The sequence below is a fragment of the Chelonia mydas genome, chromosome 23 (assembly GCF_015237465.2).
Source record: "Chelonia mydas isolate rCheMyd1 chromosome 23, rCheMyd1.pri.v2, whole genome shotgun sequence".
Classification (NCBI taxonomy): Eukaryota; Metazoa; Chordata; order Testudines; family Cheloniidae; genus Chelonia; species Chelonia mydas.
This window is the reverse complement of record NC_051263.2, coordinates 16,591,480-16,618,057: the sequence shown is the minus strand read 5'-3', so window position 1 is coordinate 16,618,057 and position 26,578 is coordinate 16,591,480. Positions and strand designations below refer to the sequence as shown.

At 51.8% G+C, this 26,578-nt stretch overlaps 4 protein-coding genes across 10 annotated transcripts in view; 2 read left to right on the top strand and 2 right to left on the bottom strand.

The window, feature by feature from the left end:
* Window positions 1-26,578, bottom strand: part of LOC119564877 (immunoglobulin superfamily member 1-like) — a 967,916-nt gene that overhangs the window by 44,049 nt on the left and 897,289 nt on the right. The gene's annotated exons all lie outside the window — the stretch shown is intronic.
* LOC119564866 (immunoglobulin superfamily member 1) overlaps window positions 1-26,578 on the top strand; it is a 999,687-nt gene that overhangs the window by 287,054 nt on the left and 686,055 nt on the right. The window lies entirely within an intron of this gene.
* The window catches only part of LOC119564865 (immunoglobulin superfamily member 1), a 798,058-nt gene that overhangs the window by 228,175 nt on the left and 543,305 nt on the right, over window positions 1-26,578 (top strand). The window lies entirely within an intron of this gene.
* LOC119564843 (leukocyte immunoglobulin-like receptor subfamily B member 5) overlaps window positions 20,742-26,578 on the bottom strand; it is a 49,560-nt gene continuing 43,723 nt past the window's right edge. For both annotated transcript variants that reach the window (XM_043534661.1, XM_043534662.1), the window contains 5 exons: window positions 25,813-25,935; window positions 25,379-25,406; window positions 25,179-25,204; window positions 24,850-24,887; window positions 20,742-24,213 (listed from right to left, as the gene is read on the bottom strand). In XM_043534661.1, coding sequence (XP_043390596.1) covers window positions 23,968-24,213; window positions 24,850-24,887; window positions 25,179-25,204; window positions 25,379-25,406; window positions 25,813-25,935 — 461 coding nt within the window. In that variant the 3' untranslated portion in view covers window positions 20,742-23,967. The remainder of the gene's footprint in view (window positions 24,214-24,849; window positions 24,888-25,178; window positions 25,205-25,378; window positions 25,407-25,812; window positions 25,936-26,578) is intronic.

The following is a 26,578-nucleotide window of genomic DNA, read 5'->3' as shown; positions in this document are numbered from 1 at the left end:
CATGTTCCTCTCGTCTAATAAACCTTCTGTTTTACTGGCTGGCTGAGAGTCAAATCTGACTGCGGAGTTGGGGTTCAGGACCCTCTGGCTTCCCCAGGATCCCGCCTGGGCGGACTCACTGAGGGACGCGCACGGAGGGGCAGAGGAGGCTGAATGCTCCGAGGTCAGACCCAGGAAGGTGGAGCCGGGGGAGCTGTGTGTCCTGCAGACAGGCTGCTCACAGAAAGGAGACTTCCTGGCTTCATGGGGAGCAGATCCAGAGCATCACCCAGGGACTCCGTGACACCCTCCTGCAGCTGCCTGGTCCCCCCACCCACCCCATCACCTCCCAGCTCCACATGGGAGCTGCCTGGTCTAGGGACCAGCTGGGAACGGAGGAGTCTCAGGAGGTGTCAAGAGGTGCCCAGGCTGCCCTGAGCTTTTCCAACAAATCCATCCAACCTCCCTGGAGCAACAGCCCAGAGCAAAGGAGGGATCTGGCCCCCGTGAGCTGGGGAGGGAGGGGTAATTGTAGATCCTGAGTTGTTAAAGGAGCCCCCGATAAATCCGCGAAAGGGGAAGTCTGCCCAGAGCCAGTGCTCGAATCCTGTTTCTGCTACTGCCAGTGAAACTCTGTGTGAACCTGATGGCCGGCACCTGCCCTGTTATATACCCCGGCTCTGGCAGGGGAGTGGGGTCTAGTGATTGGGGGCTGGGGGTGGCTGGGAGCCAGGACTCCTGGGTTCTCTCCCTAGCTCTGGTTCAGAGGTGGGGTCTGGTGCTTTGAGAAAAGGACAGAGATTAGAGGCAGCCCCCTAGCGGTGAAAGGCCCCATGTCCCTTCCCCAGCCCATCCCCGGGGCAGTGGGTCTGCGCAGATCAGGGACCGGGGCAGAGCTCACAGGAAGGGCAGGAGGCAAGAACACGGGGACAGAGCTCAAGAGAAACTGCCCCCCCTCCGGCAGATGCCCCAGCTCTGGCTCCCCAGCTCCTTTGCCCTTCACCCCCCACCCCCGACGTTCACCCATTGGGCCCCTCAGTCCCCCGATCTGCCCCCTGGCCTGCGTCCCCTCCCCCATTCTCTCCCCACATTCTGTAGTTCCTTCACGTCCTCCACATCAGGTCCCATCCCCCCAGTTCTGCCCCCGTCCCATGTCCCTTCACCCCTCCTTGTGTTGTCTCATGCCCCCGTTGCCTCCCCCATTCTGCCCACCCCATCCCCTACCCCTCACACCCCCCGACCTCCATCAGGGAATGTGGGGCAGAGGGGGGTGTGGGGGCAGGAGACTGAGGGGAAAGAAATTGGGGGATCCAGGACGGAGGGCCCAGAAGCAGGAGCAGGGCAGTGAGAGGGGAAGCTGCCGAGGGATGGAAATGGCAGCTCCGTCCTGGGGGGCACCGTCTGCCTCCTCCCCCCTCACACCCCCAAACAATCCTGCCCCCCCGGCTCTGACCTTTGCGGGGAGCCTGTCTGCCCTCAAACTCCTGTCCCCCATCCCAACCCCTCTCTCTTCAACCCCCCACCCGACACCCCCAACCTACTTCCCCCAAACTCCTGGGTCTCCCCAGCTGGCTGCCCCCAAACACCCACCATGGAGAGCACCAGAAGAGCAGGCAGCTAAATCCCTCTGGGACCTGTTGTGTTCATGGAGACACAATAAAGGGCCCAAGGTGCAAACACGCCCCAGCCCCTGCCCCACACTGAACAGGGTTAAACACGGGCCGGGGGCGGGGTCCAGAGCCCGCAGCCTGCTCAGCCCCACGGCAAACCCCCAGTGACCCCTGGGACCGGCTGTGACAGACCCAGCAGAGCAGGAACCAGGGAGCCGTGGCAGGCGCCGTGTGAAACGAGGGATTTGTTCCGGCCGCGGCCCCGGCCCTGTTCCCTGGAGTGAGTCTCTAGCCGGAAAATCCCCCGGGTTTGGGCGTCTCCCCGCTGGCCCCGGAGACGCTAGCGACTGTCCTGGGGGGCAGAGGAGCCGGCGGAGCTGGGCTGGAGCTGGCGTCGCCGCGTCTGCTGTGAAAGTCCGACCCGGTTTCCTCCCGGGTTGGGGATTCAGCCGGGGGAGGGGCGATGGCGTCGGGGTCCCTCTCTCCGGCCGCTCTGCTCAGGACGTCTCCGCGGAGACCTGTTAAAAAACAGGGACAGTTCTTTATTTCTGAATGTGCAGGAATTCGTCCGTTGAGATGGCTGACAAGTGAATCAATTATGGTGCAGAATGATTCAACGTTGAACTTCGCTTCCCCTGTCAGCAGGTTCTTCGCTATCATCAGCCGCACGCTTTGGCTGACGTTGCCGCTTTGCCTGAAAGTTAGCTGGAGAATGTAAAGAGTTTGCAGCTTCCTGGTATTCCTCAACACTACTCCGCTGTGATGCCACAAACTCAGCGAGCGTCGCTGAAGTCCTTTGCTTCAGACCGCAGAAGCTGACTTGTTTTCTTTACTCTTGTAAGAACTCCACTCCAAAACGTTGTCATAAATGCAGTCTCCGACCAATCCCTGGTTTCCACTCATGAGTTTGCCTCTGCTCGTTTTTCACCATTCTGCACAGGGTCTGCACCAAAAGCCCGAAGCACGGGTTTATAGCTTTTGTAGTTGCATGATAAACTGCGAAGTGCATCTGCTCGAGCTGACCACCTTGTGCCAGAAGTTCTCTCCTACTGGCCTCGGATGTCTCCTCTTTCAGAGAATCTCACAACAGGCCCCAGCAATAAGTTGAACCTGAGAAAAAAACATACAGTTTTTGGACAAATCCATCAGAGCATGACTCTGCATCAGCAACACCACATAGATTTAGTGAGGGGGGGTGTGAAAGTAGAATGAATTATATTGAAATTATAATTCATTAAAGAAATGCTACTTGAAGGGTTTGTTGAAATATAGTTGTCAGGAAGAGAAACATTAAGGAGTGTGAGACAATGGGTCCTCAAACTGATTAACTTAGAGCTCCTACTGAGCTAGGAGATTGGTAAACGTTAGTATGCAAATAAGATATTTGTCAGTTTCTGTGTCCTTTTGTCTCTTATGTTAAATTGGCTTTGGCTTAGCTGTATAAATAAGTTAGCATGAGCCTCAGAGAGGGGCTCACATCTGGGTGCATTGGCAAAGCGCTTTGCTAATAAACAGAGTGGTCTGACAAATTATGTGAGTCCTGAATCTGACTTTGACAGGGGTCACGCAGGGGATGTACACTGCTTTCTCATCGACTGCGATTCCCCGAGCTCGCGCACCAGAATAAACGCCGGACATTACTAGCATTGTCGTGTGGTTGACCTCTGCAGTCCTTTAGACTGATATTTAGTTCATTCCTTAGGGTTTCACGGATACCATTAAACAGATGAAGACCTGCGTGCGATGTAACTGGAACAAGATTCAAGAAGCGTTCTACAGGTGTGCAGTTACTCAGCACATAGCCCACTGTAAATGTCCGCTGATCAGTATGGCTAATATCCGGTGTGGAATCAACGCGGAAGGAAAACCACATAGCCGGTATTAGCGCATCCACAGTGTCCTGCTTTACCTTGTTAGCCATGAGTGTGGTGAACCTTTCACAGATTGGTGATGACAGATACGATGTTGTGCCCTGACCCGCATTCCCGTACGACTCGCTTCAACACTTCTGTCCACTAATTTCTTTCTTTAATACAGCCACCTGCTGTCTGTTTATCAAGGGTTCGAGTTTTCGATAAACGCATTTACACAAGGGGTGAGAGCTCGCTGGAGCTCAGTAGAACTTCCATGTTCCCCAAGTCTGCCCATGTGAGCCCCTGAATCAAATCCTCTCGTAGCTAGGGCAGATGTGCTGTTCGGAGAACACAATTTGCCCACAAAACAGAAGACACAGCCAGGTGATGGTGAGTATATGAGCCAGGGCCTTCCAATAATTTCACCATTCGGGGACACTTGGTTGAAGGCTCTGTGATGAAGTGGGGGGGGGTCTTGGTTTTTTTCTTGTTTTATTTTCAATGGTTTGCATGCAGAGGGGGTGGGATTCAGTTTCCCTGGGTGTTATGGGTGTAACGAGGTGATGGGAGAGGGAGTTTGTTGGTACAGGGGACTGGCGACGGAACTGGGGACCCCGGCCAATGACCTGGAGAATGGAGACCCCAGCGACTGGTGACCTGGTGACCGGGAGGCCCAGCTCGGGAGTCACAACAAGGTACAGGGAGAATAGAATCTCAAATCCTGCACACAGAGCAGGAAGTTACACAGGCTTTTATACATCCTTTCTTCAGCATACTTATCCAATAGCAAGCTGCTGTTGGGGACACTGGGGCATGGCCACTAGGTAACTCGAGGGGATGGAAGACCACGAGTGTTGATGAAGCCCCCTCGCACTAGGCCCAAGTGTCCTTGGCTCCCCCGCCTAGAGGCACTCGCAGCAGCTCTGCGTACTAGGCCCAAGTGTCCTTGGCCCCCCCGCCTGGAGGCACTCGCAGCAGCTATGCTGAGGATCTGCAACAATATGTTGCAGAGTCAGACTGCCTGAAACTAAACAAGGCCAAACAAGGCAAATATAAAAAAACAATGCTGAATAAAGCAGCTTTATGTATAGTTTAACAAATAGTACAAAAGACAAGGGCACTAGCTGGTCACTAAATTGGCTGGCTATATGAATACTTAGGGCAGCTTGCTATTAAATAAATATGCTAAAAAAAAAAATGCATATAAGCCTGTGTAACTTCCTGCTCTGGGTGCAGGATTTGAGATTCTATTCTCCCCGCACCTTCTTTGCAGCTGCAAATAAACTTTTCTGCTTCTCCACCCCGTTGTGATTATTGGGTGACGCACACCGGGTAACGAACCCCTGCTGTTGTTCGCCTCTGGCACTGGGTGCCGGCAACACGCCCTAAGTATCCATATAGCCAGCCAATGTAGTGACCAGCTAGTGCCCTTGTTTTTTGTACTATTTGTTAAACTATACATAAAGCTGCTTTATTCAGCATTGTTTTTTTATATTTGCCCTGTTTGGCCTTGTTTCGTTTCAGGGAGTCTGACTCTGCAACATATTGTTGCAGATCCTCAGCATAGCTGCTGCGAGTGCCTCCAGGCGGGGGGGCCAAGGACACCTGGGCCTAGTGCAAGGGGGCTTCATCGACACTCGTGGTCTTCCATCCCCTCGAGTTACCTAGTGGCCATGCCCCAGTGTCCCCAACAAGTTGAAACCAGACATTCAAATCAGAAGCAAGGCAGTGAGGCTGATTAACCACTGGAACAAATTACCAAAGGAAGTGGTGGATTCTCTGTTTCCTGATGTCCTCACATCGCAACGGGGTGTCTGTCTGGAAGGCGTGTTTTAGTGAAACACGAGCGACTGGGCTTAATATGGGGGTAAGTGGGTGAAACTTCCTGGCCTGTGAAATACAGGTCAGATTAGCAGATCAAATGGTGGCCACGTCAAGCCTAAAAATCTAGGACTATATGAAGTGTGCGGGAGCAGGAACAGATCCTGCGGTTTTACTGTTTCGCCTGCTTGTTCCCTACAATCAATCGTGAGCGAGTGGGGTGATCTGGGGGAGCAGCTGAGACACTCAAACAGGCTGGCCAGGGGCAGACCCCAGCCCTGCAAGGGAGAGGTGGGCGTGGCAGTGACATCACAAGGGCCTTCGGCAGGAACGCAGCCTATTGGGCAAAGGTGGTGAGGCGGCTGTGACCTCACAGAGCTCCCGTGACATCAGACATGCAGTACAGGGGGGCAGGGCAGGGGGAACCTCGGAGACCCCTGGAGCTTGCTGCAGCAAGCCTCCTTCTCGCCGTCTCTCCTGGAGGATTTGTGTTCACGCCCCCGAGTGCTGAGGAGGAGCTTCTTTGGGAGATTTCTCCCCTCCAGCTTGATTCTGTAGAAAGCAGACACCCCCTGTGGAGAAGGTAAGATTCTCAGTGAGGGTTGGCAGTCCGATCCAAACATTGCCAGCCAAGCGCTAGCTCGGAAAACACAAGGTAAGTTGGCAGGAAAATGTCCCACCTAGCAATCTGCCCCTTAATACCTGGTTAACTAATGGGTCTCAAAATGTAATTGTAAATGAGGAATCATTATCGCACAGGTGTCTTTCTAGTAGGGTCCTGCAGGAATCGGTTCTTGGCCCGACACGGTTTAACATTTTGATCAGTGACTTGGAAGCAAATATAAAATCATCACTGATAAAATGTTAGGATGACAGACAGATTGGGGAGTGGTAAATAACAAAGAGGACACGTCATTGATACAGAGCCATCTGGATTGTTTGGGAAGCTGAGCACAAGCAACATGCATTTTAGTATGTCCAAATGTAAAGTTATACCTCTAGGAACAAAATATCTAGGCTATATGTACAAGATGGGGGGCTCCATCCTGGGAAGCAGTGACCCTGAAAAAGACTTGGGGTCACGTTTGATCATCAACTGACCATGAGCTCCCAGTGGGACACTTTGGCCGAAATGGCAAATGCGATCTTTGGATGCATACATAGCAGAATCTCAGCTAGAAGTGGAGAGGTGCATTTGGCACTGGTGTGACCAATACTGGAATATTGTGTCCAGTTCTGGTGTCCACGATTTGAGACGGATGCCAGTAAATTGGAGAAGGTTCAGAGAAGAGCCACAAGAATGACTAAAGGATTAGAAAACCTGCCTAAGAATGATAGACTCAAGGAGCATGATCTAATTAGCTTAACAAAGAGAAGGTTAAGGGATGAGCATAAGGGAACAAATACTGCCTAATGGGCTCTTCACTCTAGCACACACAGGGATAAGAAGATCTCACAAATTCAGCTAGACAAATTCAGACTGAAAAGAAGGTGAACATTTTTAACTGACAGGGTTTGGAACAATTTACCCAGGGTTGTGATGGATCCTCTATAACTGGCATTTCTAAAATTTGAGAGATGTTCCCTGGCCCATGTAATACAGAAGGTCGGACGAGATGATCAGAGTGGATCTTTCCGGCCTTGGAATCTATGATTCACTGGGGCGTTTGGAAATTGTCCTTTTTCGCTTGCCTTTACTTCCCTTCCTCTTGTCTTTTCTCTTCTCTGGTCTCATTTCTCTCTGCTGCTCCTCTTCCGGATGAGGGTCTCCGCACCGCTGGGCTGAGCTTGGGGTTCTTACTCAGGTCCCCGTTGGCTGAGAGCAGCGAGGCCGAAAGCTCAGTTCAAGGGCATTTCTTTGTCTGTCTGGAACACGATCATTTTTGAAGACTCCGTTAATTTGATTCCAAAATTTCTGGGCATCGTCGGGAAGAACCTTGTTGGTTTTGGTGACAATTGAAAAACGGCAACCCCAGAAAAGCTTGATTTTCTGCACCCTGCCCGTTAAATTGGTGCTGTGCGCGGAGGCGCTTTGTGACATCAGAGTTAACTCAGCCAGTCAGTGCCAGCTCTCCCCAGGTGATTTGCATAATTCAGCCCCATTGGTTAGAAAGAGTCGACCTGCAGGTTTCAAGGGGAGAGATGACCAAGGCAGGTGGCAGGGTTAGGATTGAGGATCAGGGTTAGTGGAGTGAGCGAGCGATGGGTGGGTTGCTGAGTTACCGGAGACCTCACAAGGCTCCAGCTCAGGCTTCTTACATCAGTTAGGTTTAAATGGGAACCACGGTTTTGTTATTATGTATTCAGCACATTTAAGGTAGTTTTATTTAACTAACAAACACATTGAAAAGGCTGTTTCTGTACATTTGAGTGCATTTGAATTTCCATCCAAACAGAGCTTGGACAAATTGGAAGTAAAAAAATCACCATCGTCGAGGAAATGAATGCATCATTCGCCATTTTCCAACGTAATAAACATGTCAAAATTAGACTGAAGAAATGTAAATTACTCCATATAACTCCTTAAATAAACATGCACAGAGATAGTTTACCATCATTAGCAAAAGAAAAAGTGTAAAGACTGTATTTAGTTGCAAATCAACCTTTTGAATGGTTCACAGCTAATGAGGATCAACCAATCATTAGGAAAATAACTAAAACTAAACTAAAAGGTACAACTGTAAAACTGGATTAAAATCAATGGTTTAAATCAATCCAGCCTGATGGCTAGTTCTGGGATTCCGAATTTTGGAGGCCAGACTGAGACCCTCATTGACTAGGAAGAGCCAGGAACCCAGTAACAAATTCCAGTCCTGTTAGCAGCCATGCCTCTAAATCCAAGGAAGAATTGAAGGCAGTAGGAGACTGAGGGACACTGAGAATTTCCAACCATTGATTCCAAACCCAAAGATGTGGCATTGGCTTTGGATGGGGGAGAAGCAGGAAATCACTAGGGATTCTTGCCCCAAACAACAATCACCCATTGTCCTTTGGAGCTCAAAGGTGTCTAACGCTCCTGACCTACTCAAATTGCACTACTGCTAGGAGTTAGAGAAGTGTCTCTATCCCGAACAGAGGTGGTGAAAATAGAGGCCAGAAGCAAGAGGTGGTTACACAGCAAGGCCGCGGCAGAGCCAGAAAGAAAAGCATAAGAAAAGTATTTATCAAAAATGTTTTGCATTTAAATCTGAGTTCTTAAACAAAGGAAATATTGTCTGTCGTTAGTGAACTGAATTGATACCTGAATTGAAGCTGCTGGTCCAAACTGAGAGAAAACCCCGCTGCTCTGAAAGGATGAGACTCCCCCGGTGTCCCAGTGCCTCAGTGGAGCGTGAGCGCGCGGAGGCTGAAGGCTCCCCCATGGCAGGTGAGGGGAGACCCCGGGGAAGGGAGGAGGAAGCTGGGGGCTAGTAACACCCGGTGCACGTTGGTTCACCAAGGCGTCAGGCCGGAGCCACGGGAGCCCCACTGACACTCATAGACGCTTGCGGCATCCAGCAGGCGTAGCTGGGCACTGCAAGACGGAGGTTCCTCGGGGGGTGTCTGGGGCCGGAGATATCGGCTGGCGTCCTTCGGTTGCACAGTCCAGGCAGCGGCTGCCCAAAGTGCTCACTCCCGTGGCTGGGAGCAGCTCACACGCCAGAGGCTATGCGGGAACAGCCCGGGAGTGGGGGGTCTCACAGCGGGGCAGGGTGAGGCTGGGTCTCGGAGCCGAGGACTGGAGTGACCGAGCAGATCACCGGTCCGGACAACACCAGGGGAACGTCACAGGCTGGTTTGTGGTTCTGTGTTTATTACAAATCTGGAGAATAACACAATGCAAAATAACACAAACAGCCGCATCGGCATGTCCCCTCCCCCTCCCAGTGCTGAGACTCCCTGGCCTCCCACCCGTGGGGCCGAGTGGGGCAGCACCAGCTGGAGGGAGGGGGCTATAAACTGAGCCCATTCTCTGTGGGGGGGATCACTTTGTCACCCCGTGGTGGCCGATGCTCCCTGCCCCATCGCTCCGATGACTCCCCCTGGGTTCAGGCTATGGGGGTGGGTGGGGGGCGCTCACCCACCCTGGGGGCTCTGCCCTCGGGCCCCCTGCTGACGTCGATGGTGACGTACAGGACGGGCTCGGGGGCAGGGGCCGGGTCCCTCCGCTTGGCCTGCAGCGCCTGTCGGTCCAGCTGGGCGTAGGTGAATCCCTCGGCGCTGGGGTCAGGCTCCTGGGGCTGGGAGCGGAGAGAGACACCGGCGTGGGTCTGGGTTTCCATGTGCACACACACGCAACCCAGACAGTTCTGCTCCCAGCCACCAGGGAGCAGCGATGCCCCCCCCAACCCCTCCCCATGCACAATTGCACTGACACGCTCTGTCCTGTCCAGCAGGGGGCTCCCGAGAGCGGCTCTTCCCCCTGCCCCCCAGGGAATCCAGCAACACCCACCTCCCTGCTCACTCCAGCCCACAGAGCCCCATGGGGCAGAGATCAGGGAAATCCCCCCCCCAGCACCTGCCCCCCATGGAATTCGGCTGACCCTCTGCAAAACGCAGACAAATGCAAACGTTTGCGGGATGGTTTGAGGGGGTCAAGGAGAGTTTGGGGGGTGCAGGGTCAGGCTCTTATTCTCTGTGTTTTGGGTCTCCCACCCTTTCAGGGGGGAGCCCTGTTGCTCATCCCCAGCTCCGGTGTCTGCCCTGAGGGGGTACAGGGGGGGCAGGCAGAGTCTGGGGGGCCAGTGTCAGAACATGGCTCTAGTGGGACCTTTGCAGGGCCGGATGGCGGGGCGGGGGGAGGCTGGATGGTGCAATGGTGCTGGGGGGAGGGTCGAGGAGTGGGGGGCACTGACCCAGACATCCAGCTCCTTCCCTTCACCCATGGGGGCGTTTGTGGAACGGAGACAAATCCACCGGTGAGGGGCTGGGTTCAGATCATGGCCCCGGGCCCAGCCCGCCAGCCCTATGGGGCTGCTAGGATGGGGGGCCCAGGAGGGAGTCTCCCCCACAACTGCTCTTCCGGGGGAGCCCTGCCCCCTCCAGCTGCTAAGCCTGGATACCCTAGAGACAGGTCCCAGCCCCCTGCAGCACTGTGCCCCCTGCTGAGCCCCCACCCCCTTCTCCCTGCACCACAGCGCCCCCTACTGAGCCCCCACCCCCTGCAGCACAGCGCCCCCAAGTGCAGCCCAGGGGCTTTGGGGCCAGCTCTCCCCGCCAGGGGAGAGCGCCCCCTGCTGGGCCCCTGCCCCACCCCCGGGTTTCCTTCCCTGTCTCCCACCCAAGCCATGAGGAGGAGGAGGAGGCCAGCGGCTGCCGCGCTCACCCCGGCCATGATGGGGCGGGTCAGATCCGGTGCTGTGCTTGGTTCCGATCCACCTGGGAAGCAGCACCAGGCCGTGAGCACCGTGAGCGGCTGGTTTGTTACCTGCTGCCCCAGCCCCTCCTCCTTGAGGACCCAGGGACCCACAGCAGAATGTGCTATGGGGCTAGTGGGAGGGCTAGTGGGAGGGCAGGTGCAGAGGGATCTGGGTGACAGTGGTCAGAGGATTCACTCCCAAAGGCAGAGGGTTGTACTGGGGTGGGGGCAGGGTGTGCTGAGAAATTCCCAGGACAGGGGCAGGACCCGAGGGCAGGGGGGCAGGTGCTGCAGGATCTGGGCCCAGCTGGCTTCACAAGCATGGGGCCTGAGGTAGACCCCCCCCCACACACCCCTCAGGGATACCAGTATTTATCTCTCTCCATTCTGAAAACTGATCATTTATTCCGACCCTTTGTTTCCCATCTTTTAACCAATTATTGATCCATGAGAGGACCTTCCCTCTTATCCCCTGATGGCTTACTTTTCAAAAATCAATTTAAATAATTTTTTTAAAAATTTATATTTGTTTTAGAAATCTAGAACTGTTGTGTTTTGGTGTAATTTGCATGATCCTTATGGTAAATTTGCATTATCCTAACAAAACATTTAATTTATTCAGATCTCTCTTATATGTTGCAGGTCAAAGTGAAATTGAAAAGACAAAAAACAGTGCAACAAGTTTTCCACTCAGAGGCCTCAAAACCCAACCAAGGTGAAGAACACACCAAGAACCAAGAATATATCAACATGTCGTCTGAAGGGTCCAGTGGTGTATCCACATCCGTCCAGCCCAAAGCACAAATACAGTCACCTACTGAAGAAACGGTGTCTCCAAAACCTAAAGGCAGTTCCCGATGTTTGTCGGTCAGAGCGTTCCCATTTATTGAAATTACAAAAGATGGCGACCGGTGCACCTCTTCCAAAAAGGCTTACGAAGAAGGAAAGCTTCCCAGTGCTATAACTGGTAAAAGTGGAGGAGCTTCGTCTGTCAAATCGATCAGCAAAGCCAATGCTGACAAACTACGTGAAAAGGCTGCAAAACACCAGGACTCTGGACTGCGTCAACACGCAGAAAGCCTTATAAGCCCACTTTCAAAGCCAGTTTTAGAAGTACTTAATGAGGCTGTTAAGAATGCTGGAGACACAACACAGTTCATGCGAACAAACATGGCCGTGGCATCCTCCTTTCTATTTAGACAAGAGATACCACACGCTACAAACTGGAGGCCAGTGTTAAGTGCACTGTCAGTTGAACAGTGGTGGACGGGCAAATGCTCACTATCTTTCTGCAAGAAACTCAGCTGATTGGTTAGAAGCATGCGGTGCAACAGTGAAAGACTCAACAGCTGAAAAAGTGAAGAACTCTCTCACCACATTCAAAAAATTTGCATACATGGCTGATGAATGCACCGATGTAAATGGGCATCAAGTATTAAGTCATTGTGTACGTTATCTTGATGTCAGTGGTAGGCCAGTAGATGTATTTCTAGATGTTCAAGTTATAGAAGACACATCGGCTGCATCTGTGACAACCCACATCTTAGAAGAGTTAAATGCTTGTCAGTTGGACTCCAAACAGATGGCTGCTTGTGCATTTGATGGAGCTGCAAACTTCTCTGGAAAACATGGTGGAGAACAAGCTTTGCTCAGAGAAAAGTATAACCCTAATCTCTCCTATAGGCCTTCTACTCCAACTAGCATCACTACTAGCTGCAGACTCTTCAAAAGACATTTAAAAAGCTATAGATTTAATGTCTTCATTATATTCTTTTTTCAGCAAGAGTCCAAAAAGCCTGAATATCTTGGAAAATATAGAAGATACACCGAGACCGAAGTTCAAATTAGTCCAACTTGGGAAAACCCTCTGGCTTTCTCATGAGCGATCGTTGGCTGTTGTCTTAAAATTACTCCAGCCGTTATTACTGGCTTTGGAAAGTATCTACCAAGATGGGATGGATCTAAGTAGTGAGGCTGGTGGATTACTTTTGCTACGACGTTCAGAGAAGACTATTGCCATTCTCTCTCTTGTAAGTCTACTGTTGAAGCCACTTGGGTCATTAAACAATGCCGTCCAGGTATCTGCTACAACAGTAGTAGATCTTTGTCCAGCAATGGAAGGTACATTTGGATCAATCCGAGATATCCATTGAAAAAGTATGGGAAGAAGCAAAGACTGGGAGGTATTGCCAATTTAGAGAAGGACCGGGATATCCTACAGGAGGATCTGGATGACCCTGTAAACTGGAGTGATAGGAATAGGATGAAATTTAATAATGAGAAGTGTAAGGTCATGCATTTCGGGATTAATAACAAGAATTTTAGTTATAAGCTGGGGACGCATCAATTAGAAGTAACGGAGGAGGAGAAGGACCTTGGAGGAGAAGGACCTTGGTTGACCACAGGATGACTATGAGCTGCCAACGTGATATGGCCGTGAAAAAAGCTAATATGGTCTTGGGATGCATCAGGCGAGGTATTTCCAGTAGGGATAAGGAGGTGTTAGTACCGTTACACAAGGCACTGGTGAGACCTCACCTGGAATACTGTGTGCAGTTCTGGTCTCCCATGTTCAAGAAGGATGAATTCAAACTGGAACAGGTACAGAGAAGGGCTACTAGGATGATCCGAGGAATGGAAAACCTGTCTTATGAAAGGAGGCTCAAGGAGCTTGGCTTGTCTAGCCCAACCAAAAGAAGGCTGAGGGGAGATATGATTGCTCTCTATAAATATATCAGAGGGATAAATACCAGAGAGGGAGAGGAATTATTTAAGATCAGTACCAATGTGGACACAAAAACAAATGGATATAAACTGGCCATCAGGAAGTTTAGACATGAAATTAGACGAAGGTTTCTAACCATCAGAGGAGTGAAGTTCTGGAACAGCCTTCCAAGGGAAGCAGTGGGGGCAAAAGACCTATCTGGCTTCAAGATTAAACTCAATCAGTTTATGGAGGAGATGGTATGATGGGATAACCTGATTTTGGCAATTAATTGATCTTTAACTATTCATGGTAAATAGGTCCAATGGCCTGTGATGGGATGTTAGATGGGATGGGATCTGAATTATTACAGAGAATTCTTTCCTGGGTATCTGGCTGGTGAATCTTGCCCACATGCTCAGGGTTCAGCTGATCGCCATATTTGGGGTTGGGAAGGAATTTTCCTCCAGGACAGATTGGCAGAGGCCCTGGGGGTTTTTCGCCTTCCTCTGCAGCATGGGGCACGGGTCACTTGCTGGAGGATTCTCTGCCCCTTGAAGTCTTTAAACCATGATTTGAGGACTTCAATAGCTCAGACATAGGTGAGAGGTTTATTGCAGGAGTGGGTGGGTGAGATTCGGTGGCCTGCATTCTGCAGGAGATCAGACAAGATGATCATAATGGTCCCTTCTGACCTTAATATCTATGAGTCTGTGAGACTTCAGTCCAGAAGTTGACTGATGAAGGCATTTATATTGAATCCTTAAGTGAAGAGGACAAGAAGTGTTTGTTAAGCAACTGAAAAAGTACACAGACTCGATTCTTAAAAATCTACAACAGCGATTTCCAAATTCGACTCAACCTCTACGTAGCTTTTACAGATCCCTGTCCTATAAAACACCAAGAGTTGAGTGGAGTGAGGCATGACCAGCAATGGGGCTGCCGTGTGCTCAGGACAGAATAGAGAATTTGAACGTACGGTGGAATATCATATGACGAATGAATGAAGATTTGACTTCAACTTCTTTTTTATCCTCACTCGTGGCTCGACCCGATCTTTGTGCTACGTTTCCTGGGCTGAGAGAAGTAGGAATCCATCTCTTGCTACTCCCCGTCACAACAGCTACAGTGGAGCGTTCTTCTTCACCACTGAGTCAAATTTTGTGTTCTGAAAGACGTCGCCTTCTGTCTGATCATAGGGGCCGGGGCTTCTCTGAATAGGGGTCCTATAAAGGTAGCCAGCCAGTCAGGCAGCGGCACAGACAGCTTCAGCAGCACAGGAGCCGGCAAACAGAGCTGTAAACAGGGGAGTTTGCATTGCGCTGCTCGTTTGGGGTTTGTTTTTGCTGTGGGGGGTGGGGTTTTGGTGGGGTTTGTGTTTCCCAGATGAACAGGATTGAGGTGGGAAGGCGACGACAGATACAGAGGCAGCAGTGGGCGTGACCCAAGTAGTGGAAGCCACAATGAAGATGACGGGATGTGGAAGCTGCGGTATGTCCATGATCCTGGAGGGGGGACCTGGAAAGAGTTTCGTCTGCATGAAAGGCCGTCTGATAGAGCTGATGGAAGAAAAGATCCGAGGTTTGGAGATGCAGGTGGAAAGTCTGGTTGAGTTTAGAAGGGGGTTCGAGTGGATTATGGAGCAAAGACATGAGGCGGCTGAAGGGAAAAGCTCAGATTTGCAGATGGAAGCAGGACCGAAGAACTCGGAGGGGACACTGCTGGGTGAAGAAAATGGACAGTGGAAGCCTGTGACTACGAGAACCAGGCAGAGGAAAAGACGGGCCAGTGAAGGAGAAATAGAGCTCCAGAACAGGTTTGCAGAGTTGGAAAATGAAGAAGGGGCTCAGCAGCTGGTCACTGAAGGTGGAAGTGCAAGGAAGAAGAGAAGAGCGGCTAGTCCTATAGGAAAAGGGGAAGATTCAATGGATACTACACAAAATATGAGCCCCAGGAGGATACAGGATGGGTTGAAGAGGATTACAAGGGAGAATAGGAATGGAAAGAACTTGCAGCCAGAGGGAACAGGGGACAGACCGGAGAATCATCACCAGGAAAAGGCAGGTCTATGTGATCGGGGACCCCTTACTGAGAAGAATGGACAGGCCTGTAACCAGAGCTGATCCAGAGAATAGAAGGGTGTGCTATCTACCAGGTGCTAAGATACGGGATGTGGACCTGAGGTTGAAGAGGATCCTAAAGGGAGAGGGAAAGAATCCACTGATCGTCCTTCATGTGGGAACAAATGATACCAGTAGATTCTCGCTGGAACGTATCACGGGAGACTATGCCAGGCTGGGGAAGACACTTAAGGAAATCAAGGCTCAGGTGATCTTCAGTGGGATTCTGCCTGTTCCTAGAGAAGGGCAACAAAGGTGTGACAAGATTATGACTATCAACAGATGGCTCAGGCAGTAGTGCTATAAGGAGGGCTTTGGGATATATGGCCACTGGGAGGCATTCATGGACAGAGGACAGTTCTCTCAGGATGGACTTCATCTGAGTAGGGAAGGAAATAGACTTCTAGGATGGAGGCTGGCACAGCTGATTAAGAGAGCTTTAAACTAGTAATCTGGGAGAGATGTCCACGTAATCTCCATGCCGGATTTTAGCATTGAGAGGGAAGAAAACAAAGTAAGAAAGGATACAGCCGTGGGTAGGAGAATGGACAAAAGGAGGAAGGGCAGTGTGGATACCAGTCTAATAGGTCATACTGTCTGTAGAATGACCGTGCCTAGTCGGGTAAAGAATGTAAGCGAGGCCAAACAGCAAAAATTAAGATGTTTGTACACCAATGCGAGGAGCCTAGGTAACAAAATGGAGGAACTAGAGCTACTGGTCCAGGAAGTGAAACCAGATATTACAGGGATAACAGAAACATGGTGGAATAGTAGTCATGACTGGACTACAGGTATTGAAGGGTATGTGCTGTTTAGGAAAGACAGAAATAAAGACAAAGGTGATGGAGTAGCATTGTACATCAATGATGAGGTAGAATGTAAAGAAATCAGAAGCAATGGAATGGATAAGACAGAGTCCGTCTGGGCAAAACTGACATTGGGAAAGAAAACTACCAGAGCCTCCCCTGGGATAATGTGTGGGGTGTCCTATAGACCGCCGGGATCTGATTTGGGTATGGATCGAGCCCTCTTTAAGGTTTTTAATGAAGTAAATACTAATGGAAACTGCGTGATCATGGGAGACTTTAACTTCCCAGATAGAGACTGGAGGACGAGCGTTAGTAATAATAATAGGGCTCAGATTTTCCTAGATGCGATAGCTGATGGAATCCTTCACCAAGTAGTTGCTGAACTGACAAGAGGGGATGCCATTTTAGAGTTGGTTTTGGTGAGGAGTGAGGACCTCATAGAAGAAATGATTGTAGGGGACAACCTTGGGTCAAGTGATCATGAGCTAATTCAGTTCAAACTGAATGGAAGGATTAACAAAAATAGATCTGTGACTCGGGTTTTTGATTTCAAAAGGGCTGACTTTCAAAAATTAAGGAAATTAGTTAGGGAAGTGGATTGGACTGAAGAACGTATGGATCGAAAGTCAGAGGAGGCCTGGGATTACTTCATGTCAAAGTTGCAGAAGCTATCAGAAGCCTGCATCCCAAGAAAGGGGGAAAAATTCATAGGCAGGAGTTGTAGACCAAGCTGGATGAGCAAGCATCTCAGAGAGGTGATTAAGAAAAAGCAGAAAGCAACAGGGAGTGGAAGATGGGAGAGATCAGCAAGGAAAGCCACCTTATTGCGGTCAGAACACGTAGGGATTAAGTGAGAAAGGCTGAAAGTCAAGTAGAGTTGGACCTTGCAAAGGGAATTAAAACCAGTAGTAAAAGGTTCTACAGCCATATAAAGAAGAAGAAAACAAAGAAAGAAGAAGTGGGACCGCTAAACACTGAGGATGGAGTGGAGGTCAAGGATAATCTGGGCATCGCCCAATATCTAAACAAATACTTTGCCTCAGTCTTTAATGAGGCTAATGAGGATCTTAGGGATAATGGTAGCATGACAAATGGGAATGAGGATATGGAGGTAGATATTACCATATCTGAGGTAGAAGCCAAACTCGAACAGCTTAATGGGACTAAATCAGGGGCCCCAGATAATCTTCATCCAAGAATATTAAAGGAATTGGCACATGAAATTGCAAGCCCATTAGCAAGAATTTTTAATGAATCTGTGAACTCAGGGGTATGACTGGACAATTACTAACATAGTTCCTATTTTTAAAAAAGGGAAAAAAAGTGATCCGGGTAACTACAGGCCTGTTAGTTTGACATCTGTAGTATGCAAGGTCTTGGAAAAGATTTTGAAGGAGAAAGTAGTTAAGGACTTTGAGGTCAATGTTAAATGGGACAAAATACAACATGGTTTTACAAAAGGTAGATTGTGCCAAACCAACCTGATCTCCTTCTTTGAGAAAGTAACAGATTTTTTAGAAAAAGGAAACGCAGTGGATCTAATTTACCTAGATTTCAGTAAGGCATTTGATACAGTGCCACATGGGGAATTATTAGTTAAATTGGAAGAGATGGGGATCAATATGAAAATTGAAAGGTGGATAAGGAATTGGTTAAAGGGGAGACTACAGCAGGTCATACTGAAAGGTGAACTGTCAGGCTGGAGGGAAGTTACCAGTGGAGTTTGTCAGGGATCGGTTTTGGGACCAATCTAATTTAATCTTTTTATTACTGACCTCAGCACAAAAAGTGGGAGTGTACTAATAAAGTTTGAGGATGATACAAAGCTGGGAGGTATTGCAAATTTAGAGAAGGACCAGGATATCCTACAGGAGGATCTGGATGACCTTGTAAACTGGAGTAATAGGAATAGGATCAAATTTAATAATGAGAAGTGTAAGGTCATGCATTTCGGGATTAATAACAAGAATTTTAGTTATAAGCTGGGGACGCATCAATTAGAAGTAACGGAGGAGGAGAAGGACCTTGGAGGACTGGTTGACCACAGGATAACTATGAGCCGCCAATGTGATATGGCCATGAAAAAAGCTAATGTGATCTTGGCATGCATCGGGCGAGGTATTTCCAGTACAGATAAGGAGGTGTTAGTACCGTTATACAAGGCACTGGTGAGACCTCACCTGGAATACTGTGCGCAGTTCTGGTCTCCCATGTTCAACAAGGATAAATTCAAACTGGAACAGGTACAGAGAAGGGCTACTAGGATGATCCGAGGAATGGAAAACCTGTCTTATGAAAGGAGGCTCAAGGAGCTTGGCTTGTTTAGCCCAACCAAAAGAAGGTTGAGGGGAGATATGATTGCTCTCTATAAATATATCAGAGGGATAAATACCAGAGAGGGAGAGGAATTATTCAAGATCAGTACCAATGTGGACACAAGAACAAATGGATATAAACTGGCCATCAGGAAGTTTAGACTTGAAATTAGACGAAGGTTTCTAACCATCAGAGGAGTGAAGTTCTGGAACAGCCTTCCAAGGGAAGCAGTGGGGGCAAAAGACCTATCTGGCTTCAAGATTAAACTCGATCAGTTTATGGAGGAGATGGTATGATGGGATAACCTGATTTTGGCAATTAATTGATCTTTAACTATTCATGGTAAATAGGTCCAATGGCCTGTGATGGGATGTTAAATGGGGTGGGATCTGAGTTACTACAGAGAATTCTTTCCTGGGTGCCTGGCTGGTGAGTCTTGCCCACATGATCAGGGTTTAGCTGGTCGCCATATTTGGGGTCGGGAAGGAATTTTCCTCCAGGGCAGATTGGCAGAGACCCTGAGGGTTTTTCGCCTTCCCCTGCAGCATGGGGCACGGGTCACTTGCTGGAGGTTTCTCTGCATCTTGAAGTCTTTAAACCATGATTTGAGGACTCCAATAGCTCAGACATAGGTGAGAGGTTTATTGCAGGAGTGGGTGGGTGAGATTCGGTGGCCTGCATTCTGCAGGAGGTCAGACGAGATGATCATAATGGTCCCTTCTGGCCTTGATATCTATGAGTCTATGAACTAATGAGCACATCAGTTGAAGGAATGGAAGTACCAGACACACGAGAAGCCACCAAAGATGAACGCATTGCATTCAAGAAGTTCATTCACAGAGTTGTGAAAAATTATAAAAAGAAACCAAGAAGGATGTAGATGTAGTGCTTCACAGAAGGCTTGAGTAGCCAACTTTAATTTGTGTGATGATTTTAAACCATGAGTTAAATCTAATAAAATGATCATCAAACATTTTTCAGTTTTTACTGTGGTGCCATACAGCCCCCCTTCACCCTCACGGTCTCACCCTTCATGGGCCCTCACTCCCTCACCTGTAAATTCGAACACCTCCCCCTTCTTCCCCCTCCCCCATTTCAATTCCTGGGGAAAACACTGGTTTCCTGTTCGCCTCAGGGGTCAGTTCAAACTTCAGCAGCAAAGCCTGTTTGAACAGGGCATAGTCCCCCCGTCTCAATACCATCCATTTGGCTGAACACCTCAATGGCCTTGGGCCCCAGCAGGGGGGTCAGACAGCGAAGCCTGTCTGCGGGGTCAACCTGGTTCAGATCACAAGCCTTCTCAAAGGCTGTGAAGTAGGCATCAATACCCCCCCCCCCCACCCCCTCCTTAAACTGGGGCAGCAGTTTGGTGTCTAGATTCCCCACAACACTGGCGTCTCAGGGCCCTTCCCCACTTACGCCCCCGCCAGGCCCTCTTGGCCCGCCGCTCTGCCAGCTTCAACTCCTGCTTCCGCTGTTCCGCACGGTCCACCAGCCTCCGCTCCTCCATCTCCAGCTCCTTCGCCTTCAGCTCCAGTCTCCGCAGCTCCTCCAGGGAGAAACCTGACTGGGGTCCCCCTGCACTGACTGGGGAGTCGGGTCTGATAGACTCCCGGCTGCTACACGGACTGCCCCCACGGCTACTCCCCGGCTCTCTGGGCACCCCGGGAGCCCTCTGGGGTCTGGAGCCTGTTCCTCCGACTGGGCATTCTCTACAAGCTGAGCCTCCCCACGCTCAGCCCTCTCTCCCTGCAGAGACATGCCAGGTCCCTCTTATGGAGCTGCTTATCAGCCATTTCCATGCTGGTTCCTTTCAATTCCCTCATTTTATCGCTGGCAGCCAACCGTCTACCGGGTGCATCCACCAACCATCCTCTGCTACCACATTCTCACGGACTCCCAGGTCGTGCTCACTCTTGGCCCCATGCAGTCCCTGGGGGGAACCCCCTTCAGTGTGACAGCCCTTCTCGGGGGTCCATTCTCCCTCGGAGTTAAGCCCCTCCGCCTCCTTGAACTGCACCTCTCTGAGCCTTAGCACGCCTGTCTCTCACTGTAGGCTCCCTCAGGGAGTCCATTCACATTCGACCCCTAGGGTCTCCACTCCCAGAGGGAATAATGCCACCCTGTTCTCTAGACTGGAGTGACTCTCAACCCGCTTAAAATAGGAGGGTTTATTGAGTTTATATGAACTCTGCACAGGAAACTCTCTGGGCCTCAGGCATGGCCTCCATCAGCACAGCACGTCCAAGTCTCCCCTGCATCCACGTGGGCTCTGTCTGCTCTCTCTCTCCAGTCCTGAGACCCCCTGCTTCCCAGCTGGGCATCTGATCTCACTGACCCCAAGCCCCCCCCGTCCATTGTCTTCTCTCCAGGTAAACAGGGTCGTCTGGGCCTCCTCTCCTCTCTTCCATCCTCTGGCTGGAACCAGCTGATCAGGTCACCGGGGTCCTCTCTTCACAGCCCATTGTCATCCCACTGGCCAGAACCAGCTGTGACTCCCGAGCTGGGCCTCCCTGTCACCAGGTCTCCAGTCGCTGGGGTCTCTATTCTCCAGGCCACTGGCTGCAGTCCCAAGTTCTGTCACTGGTCCCCTGTAACAACAAACTCCGTCTCCCATCACCTCATTAAACCAGTAACACCCAGGGAAACTGAGTCCCACCCCCTCTGCATGCAAACCATTGGAAAAACCAAGGAAAAACCAGGAACCCCCACATACACACACCTTGTCACAGATGGTGACGGCTCCCCCCGGGGCGATCACAGAAATGGAGGGTCCGGGCACAGGGAGCTCTGCGTTCACACACAAACAGGAGTGAGATGGGGAGACACAAACCCCTCCCCATGTGTCTGTAACCTGCCCTTAGCTGCCAGCCCTAGGGACAGCGCCAGGGCTAACAGACACCTCACTGCATCCACAGACTGGTACTCCTGGGGCAATTCTGCGCATCTGCAGACGCACTAAGGTTGCCAATTTTGGTTGGTTGTGTTCCTGGAGTTTTCATCACATGACATAATCTTTAATGAAAGATTAATCTATAATTCCGGGAAATTACAGGCCAATCCTGGAGGGTTGGCGACCCTAGGACGCGCAGCATTCATCCGTCCTGCATCATTTTGTTTTTTCCCCACATAAAATACAGTCTGCCCCAGAAGTGCTGCAGTTCCGCCCTTTGCCCACCAGAGGCCACTGTGGCACCACACCGACCAGAAGCATGAACACAGCCTGCTGTTCTGGCGCCACAGCGGCCCCTGGTGGGCCGAGGCGGAACTGCAGCACTTCTGGGGCAGAATGTATTTTCTGTGGGGAAAAATATTCTCTGTCTGCCCAGGGCTGCAGAACCGCCCAGGAGGAGAAGTTCATCACAGCACCTGCCCGCAGAGCCAGGTTAGGGCAGAGAGGGGCACCCAGGGCTGCTGGGGGGCTCACAGACTGGGGCTCAGGAGCTAGTGGGGTGACAGCATTGAGTCTGGGGATGGGGGGGGGGGGCTGCAGGGACACATGGGGATGGGGGTTGCGGGGACAGGGGCTGATGTGCCTGACTGAATGGCTGAGGCTTGAGGCCAGCCAGGGTCCGCATGTGGGAGGCTTCCCAGATCCCTAATAATCCCCTCCTGCCAAAAAAACCCAAACCTTCTCCCACCTACACCCAACACCTTCCAGGTTCACTCCTAGGCTCCTTCCCTCTCCCTCAGCTCCTCCATTACCCCTGACACCCCCAAGCCTTTGCACGGCTTCTGACAGGTGCAGGAAATACAGATCTGTCATGTGATTTAAATGAATTACTCAAAGTTCTGTGTTAATATGCGGAGACGGGTTCGGTCACAGAGACCCCCTTGGGACTGTCACCTGACGTGCTGAAATTACCTCTGAGCCCGTTTTCCCTGCCAGCTTGGGACTCCAGAACCCTGCCTTGTTGAGCCAGACACGCTATGTCTGCTGCAAACACAGACCCAGCTCTGGTCCACGCCCCCACAGCTGCAGACTTTAACCAAAAACTGCTCAGCAGGTCACCTATCCCCAGCACCCAGACACCCAGCTCCCAATGGGATCCAAACCCCCAATAAATCCATTTTACTCTGTATAAAGCTTATACAGGGTAAACTCATAAATTGCCCACCATCTATAACACTGATAGAGAGATATGCACAGCTGTTTGCTCCCCCAGGTATTAATCACTTACTCTGGGTCAGTTAATAAACAAAAGTAATTTTATTAAGTATAAAATGTAGGATTTAAGTGCTTTCAAGTAATAACAGACAGAACAAAGTAAGTTACCAAGCAAAATAAAACAAAACACTCAAGTCAAAGCCTAATTCATTAAGAAACTGATTACAGGTAAATCTCACCCTCAGAGATGTTCCAATAAGCTTCTTTCACAGACTCGACTCCTTCCTAGTCTGGGCCCAATCCTTTCCCCTGCTACAGTCCTTGTTATTTCCAGCTCACGTGGTAACAAGGGGATTTCTCATGACTGCAGCCCCTTTTGTTCTGTTCCACTCCCTTTTATACCTTTGGCCCAAGATGGGAATCTTTTGTCTCCCTGGTCCCCACCCCTCCTCCTAAATGGAAAACCACCAGGTTTAAGATGGATTCCAGTACCAGGGGATATGGTCACATGTCCTGTGAGACCCCAAGCCTCCATTCTTCCTGGCCTGACTCTCAGGAAGGCAGGAAGGCTTGCAAGTAAACAGAGCCATTTACAACCAATTGTCCTAAGTTAATGGGAGCCATCAAGATTCTAAACCACCATTAACGGCCCACACTTGGCATAATTACAACAGGATTTCGGAGTTATACTTCATATTTCTAATCTGAGATACAAGAATGATACATGCACACAAATAGGATGACCACACTCAGTAGATTATAAGCTTTGTAATGATACCTTACAAGAGACCTTTTACATGAAGCATATTCCAGTTACATCATATTCACACTTATGAGCATATTTCCGCATAAAACATATGGAGTGCAACGTCACAGACCCAGCAAGGGGAAGCGCACGGTGGAAACAGGGATGCTGAATGCTCCGAGATCAGACCAGGAAGGCCGTAGCCGAGGAAGCTTTTTGCCCTGGACAGCGTGCCCTGAGGGAAGTCGCGCCACCCCAGAGTCCTGGCTGGCTGGATAAAGAGCAGTTCCAGAACATCGGACCTGTGACTCCGTCACAGCTGGTGGCAGCGGTGTGATCAACTGCAGCCTTGGATGGAGCATCCTGCAGTAAGTGACTGGGTAGTGGTAGAACGAAGGGGGGTTGGCCACACCCTACCCCAGAGGGGTCCTCTCTGCCTCCCGGTGCTGAGCTCCCCCAACCCCCCACCCGTAGGGCTGGGTGGGGCAGCACCTGCTGGAGGGAGGGCTACGGGGGTGGGGGCTATGAGCTGAACCCAGTCTCTGGGGGGAGGGAATCACTCTGTCACCCTCTAGTGGCCAACGCTCCCTGTCCCGTCGCTCCGATGACTCCCCCTGGGTTCACACTATGGGGGTGGGGGGGCGCCCCTGCACCCTGGGGGCTCTGTCTGTGGGCTCCCTGGCTCACATTGATGGCAGCGTACAGGACGGGCTCGGGGGCAGGGGCCGGGCCCCCTCGTTTGGCCTGCAGTCCCTGGTGGTCCAGCTCGGCGTAGGTGAGTCCCTCGGCTTCGGGGTCGGGCTCCTGGGGCTGGGAGGGGAGAGAGACATACCTGTGTGTGTGTGTGTGTGTGCCAACACCAACCCACACACACCAGACAGTTCTGACCCCAGTCACCAGGGGGCAGCAATGTCCCCCACAGCCCCCTTTCCCCCTAGGAACAGATGCTCGGACACGCTCTCTCCTGTCCAGCAGGGGGCTCCCGAGAGCTGCTCTTCCCCCACAGCCCCACCAGGGAATCCAGCAACACCATCCACCCACCCACTCCAGCCCACAGAGCCCCATGGGGCAAAGATCCGGGAAATTCCCCCCACACACACCCGGCACCTGCCCCCCATGGAATTCCACTGACCCTCTGCAAACCTCAGACAAATGCAAACGTTTGAAGGATGGTTTGAGGGGGTCAAGGTGAGTTTGGGGGGTGCAGGGTCAGGCTCTTATTCTCTGTGTTCTGGATCCCCCGCCTCTCTTTGGGGGAGCCCCGTTGCTGATCCCCAGCTCCGGTGTCTGCCCTGAGGGGGTACAGGGGGGCCAGGCAGAGTCCTGGGGGCTGGTGTCAGAACATGGCTCTGGTGGGTCCTGTGCAGGGCTGGATGGCAGGGGGGTGGGGGAGACTGGATGGTGCATTGGTGCTGGGGTGGGGGTCGAGGAGTGGGGGGCACTTACCAGGACATCCAGCTGCTTCCCTTCGCCCACGAGGGCGTCTGTGGAATAGAGACACACCCCGGGTGAGGGGCTGGGTCCAGATCAGAGCCCCGGGCCCAGCCCCCATCTGAGGCCTTCGCAGACTGGCACTGGGGTGGGGCAGGGTCACTAGCTTCATGGTGCAGAGGGGTAAACTGAGGCACAGAGCGGGGCAGGGGTGCCCCCAAAGATACACAGTGAGTCAGTGCTGCACCCCACATCAGCATACCACCCCCAAAGGACACAGCCCCTGCCAGGGGACACCCACCCCTCCCCCCTGCTCCATGGCTGCCCCCTCATGTGTGACTTACAGACTGTGGCTGCAGCTTCGGACTCCCTATGGGGAGAAAGAGAGAGAGAGATAGTAACAGAACCCAGGAGTCCTGGCTCCTAGCCCCCTCTGTTGTAACCACTAGACACCACTCCCCATCCCGAGCCAGGGAGAGAACCCAGGAGTCCTGTGTTCTGGGGCAGGTAGATCGGGGGTGGGGAGCGGAGCTGGGGGTCTCACCTGCTCTGTCTTGGGTCTGGTCCTTTCCCTGCAGAGACACGAAGCAGAATTGTCCATGAGTCAACCCTAATCCCCATGTACCAGCCCTGCCCCTCAGCCCTATAGGGCAGCCGGGACGGGGGGCCCAGGACAGAATCCCCCCCACCGTTCTGCCAGGGGGAGCCCCACCCCTTCCAGCTGCTGAGCCTGGATACCCTAGAGACAGGTCCCTGCCCCCTGCAGCACAGCGCCCCCTAGTGCCCCCATTGCCCTTCTTACTGCAGCACAGCGCCCCCTAGTGCTGCCCAGGGGCTTTGGGGCCAGCTCTCTCTGCCAAGGGAGCGCGCCCCCTGCTGGGCCCCTGCCCCACCCCCTGGGTTTCCTTCCCTGTCTCCCCCTTCCCAGCCCGGCTTAGCAGCGGGTTTAACCCTTCCCTCGCTGGGCGGGGCACTCACTTCCTCGGGTGCTTCTGTAGCAGAGGAAGGCCAGGAGGAGGAGGAGGAGGCCGGCGGCTGTCGCGCTCACCCCGGCCATGATGCAGCGGGTCAGATCCGGTGCTGCGCTTGGTTCCGATCCACCTGGGAAGAGCACCAGGCCGTGAGCGCCGTGAGCGGCTGGTTCGTTACCTGCTGCCCCAGGCCCTCCCCCTCGAGGACCCAGGGACCCACAGAAGAACATGCTTTGGGGCTAATGGGGGGAGGGACGGGAGCAGAGGGATCTGGGTAATAGTGGTCAGGGGGTTCCCTCCCAAAGGCAGAGGGCTGTACTGGGGTGGGGGCAGGGTGTGTGTGGGGGGGTCTACCTCAGGCCCCATGCTTGTGAAGCCAGCTGGGCCTGGATCCTGCAGCACCCGCCCCCCTGCCCTCGGGTCCTGCCCCTGTCCTGGGAATTTCTCAGCAGCTTCAGCTCACTTCTACGCAGAAACCATAGGGGTGGGCGGATGGCAGTGGGAGGGGACTTCTGGCTGGGGAGGGCGCTTTGAGATCATTGGGAGAACCATGCCCTGGTGAAGTGATCAGCAGCCGAAGAGGTAATGGTGCTGTCATTGCAACAGCCATCATTAGGTTCCAGAGTCAACGATGTGTCACTCTGAATTGATGGGTTCAAGTGTTAACACATCTTGTCTATCTGGATTGATAGGTTCCAGGGTTAATGCCCCACTGGGCAGCACCCCAGTGAAGGGGGAGCCCTGCTTCTGAGCCATTCCCCCGGGCTGTCTGC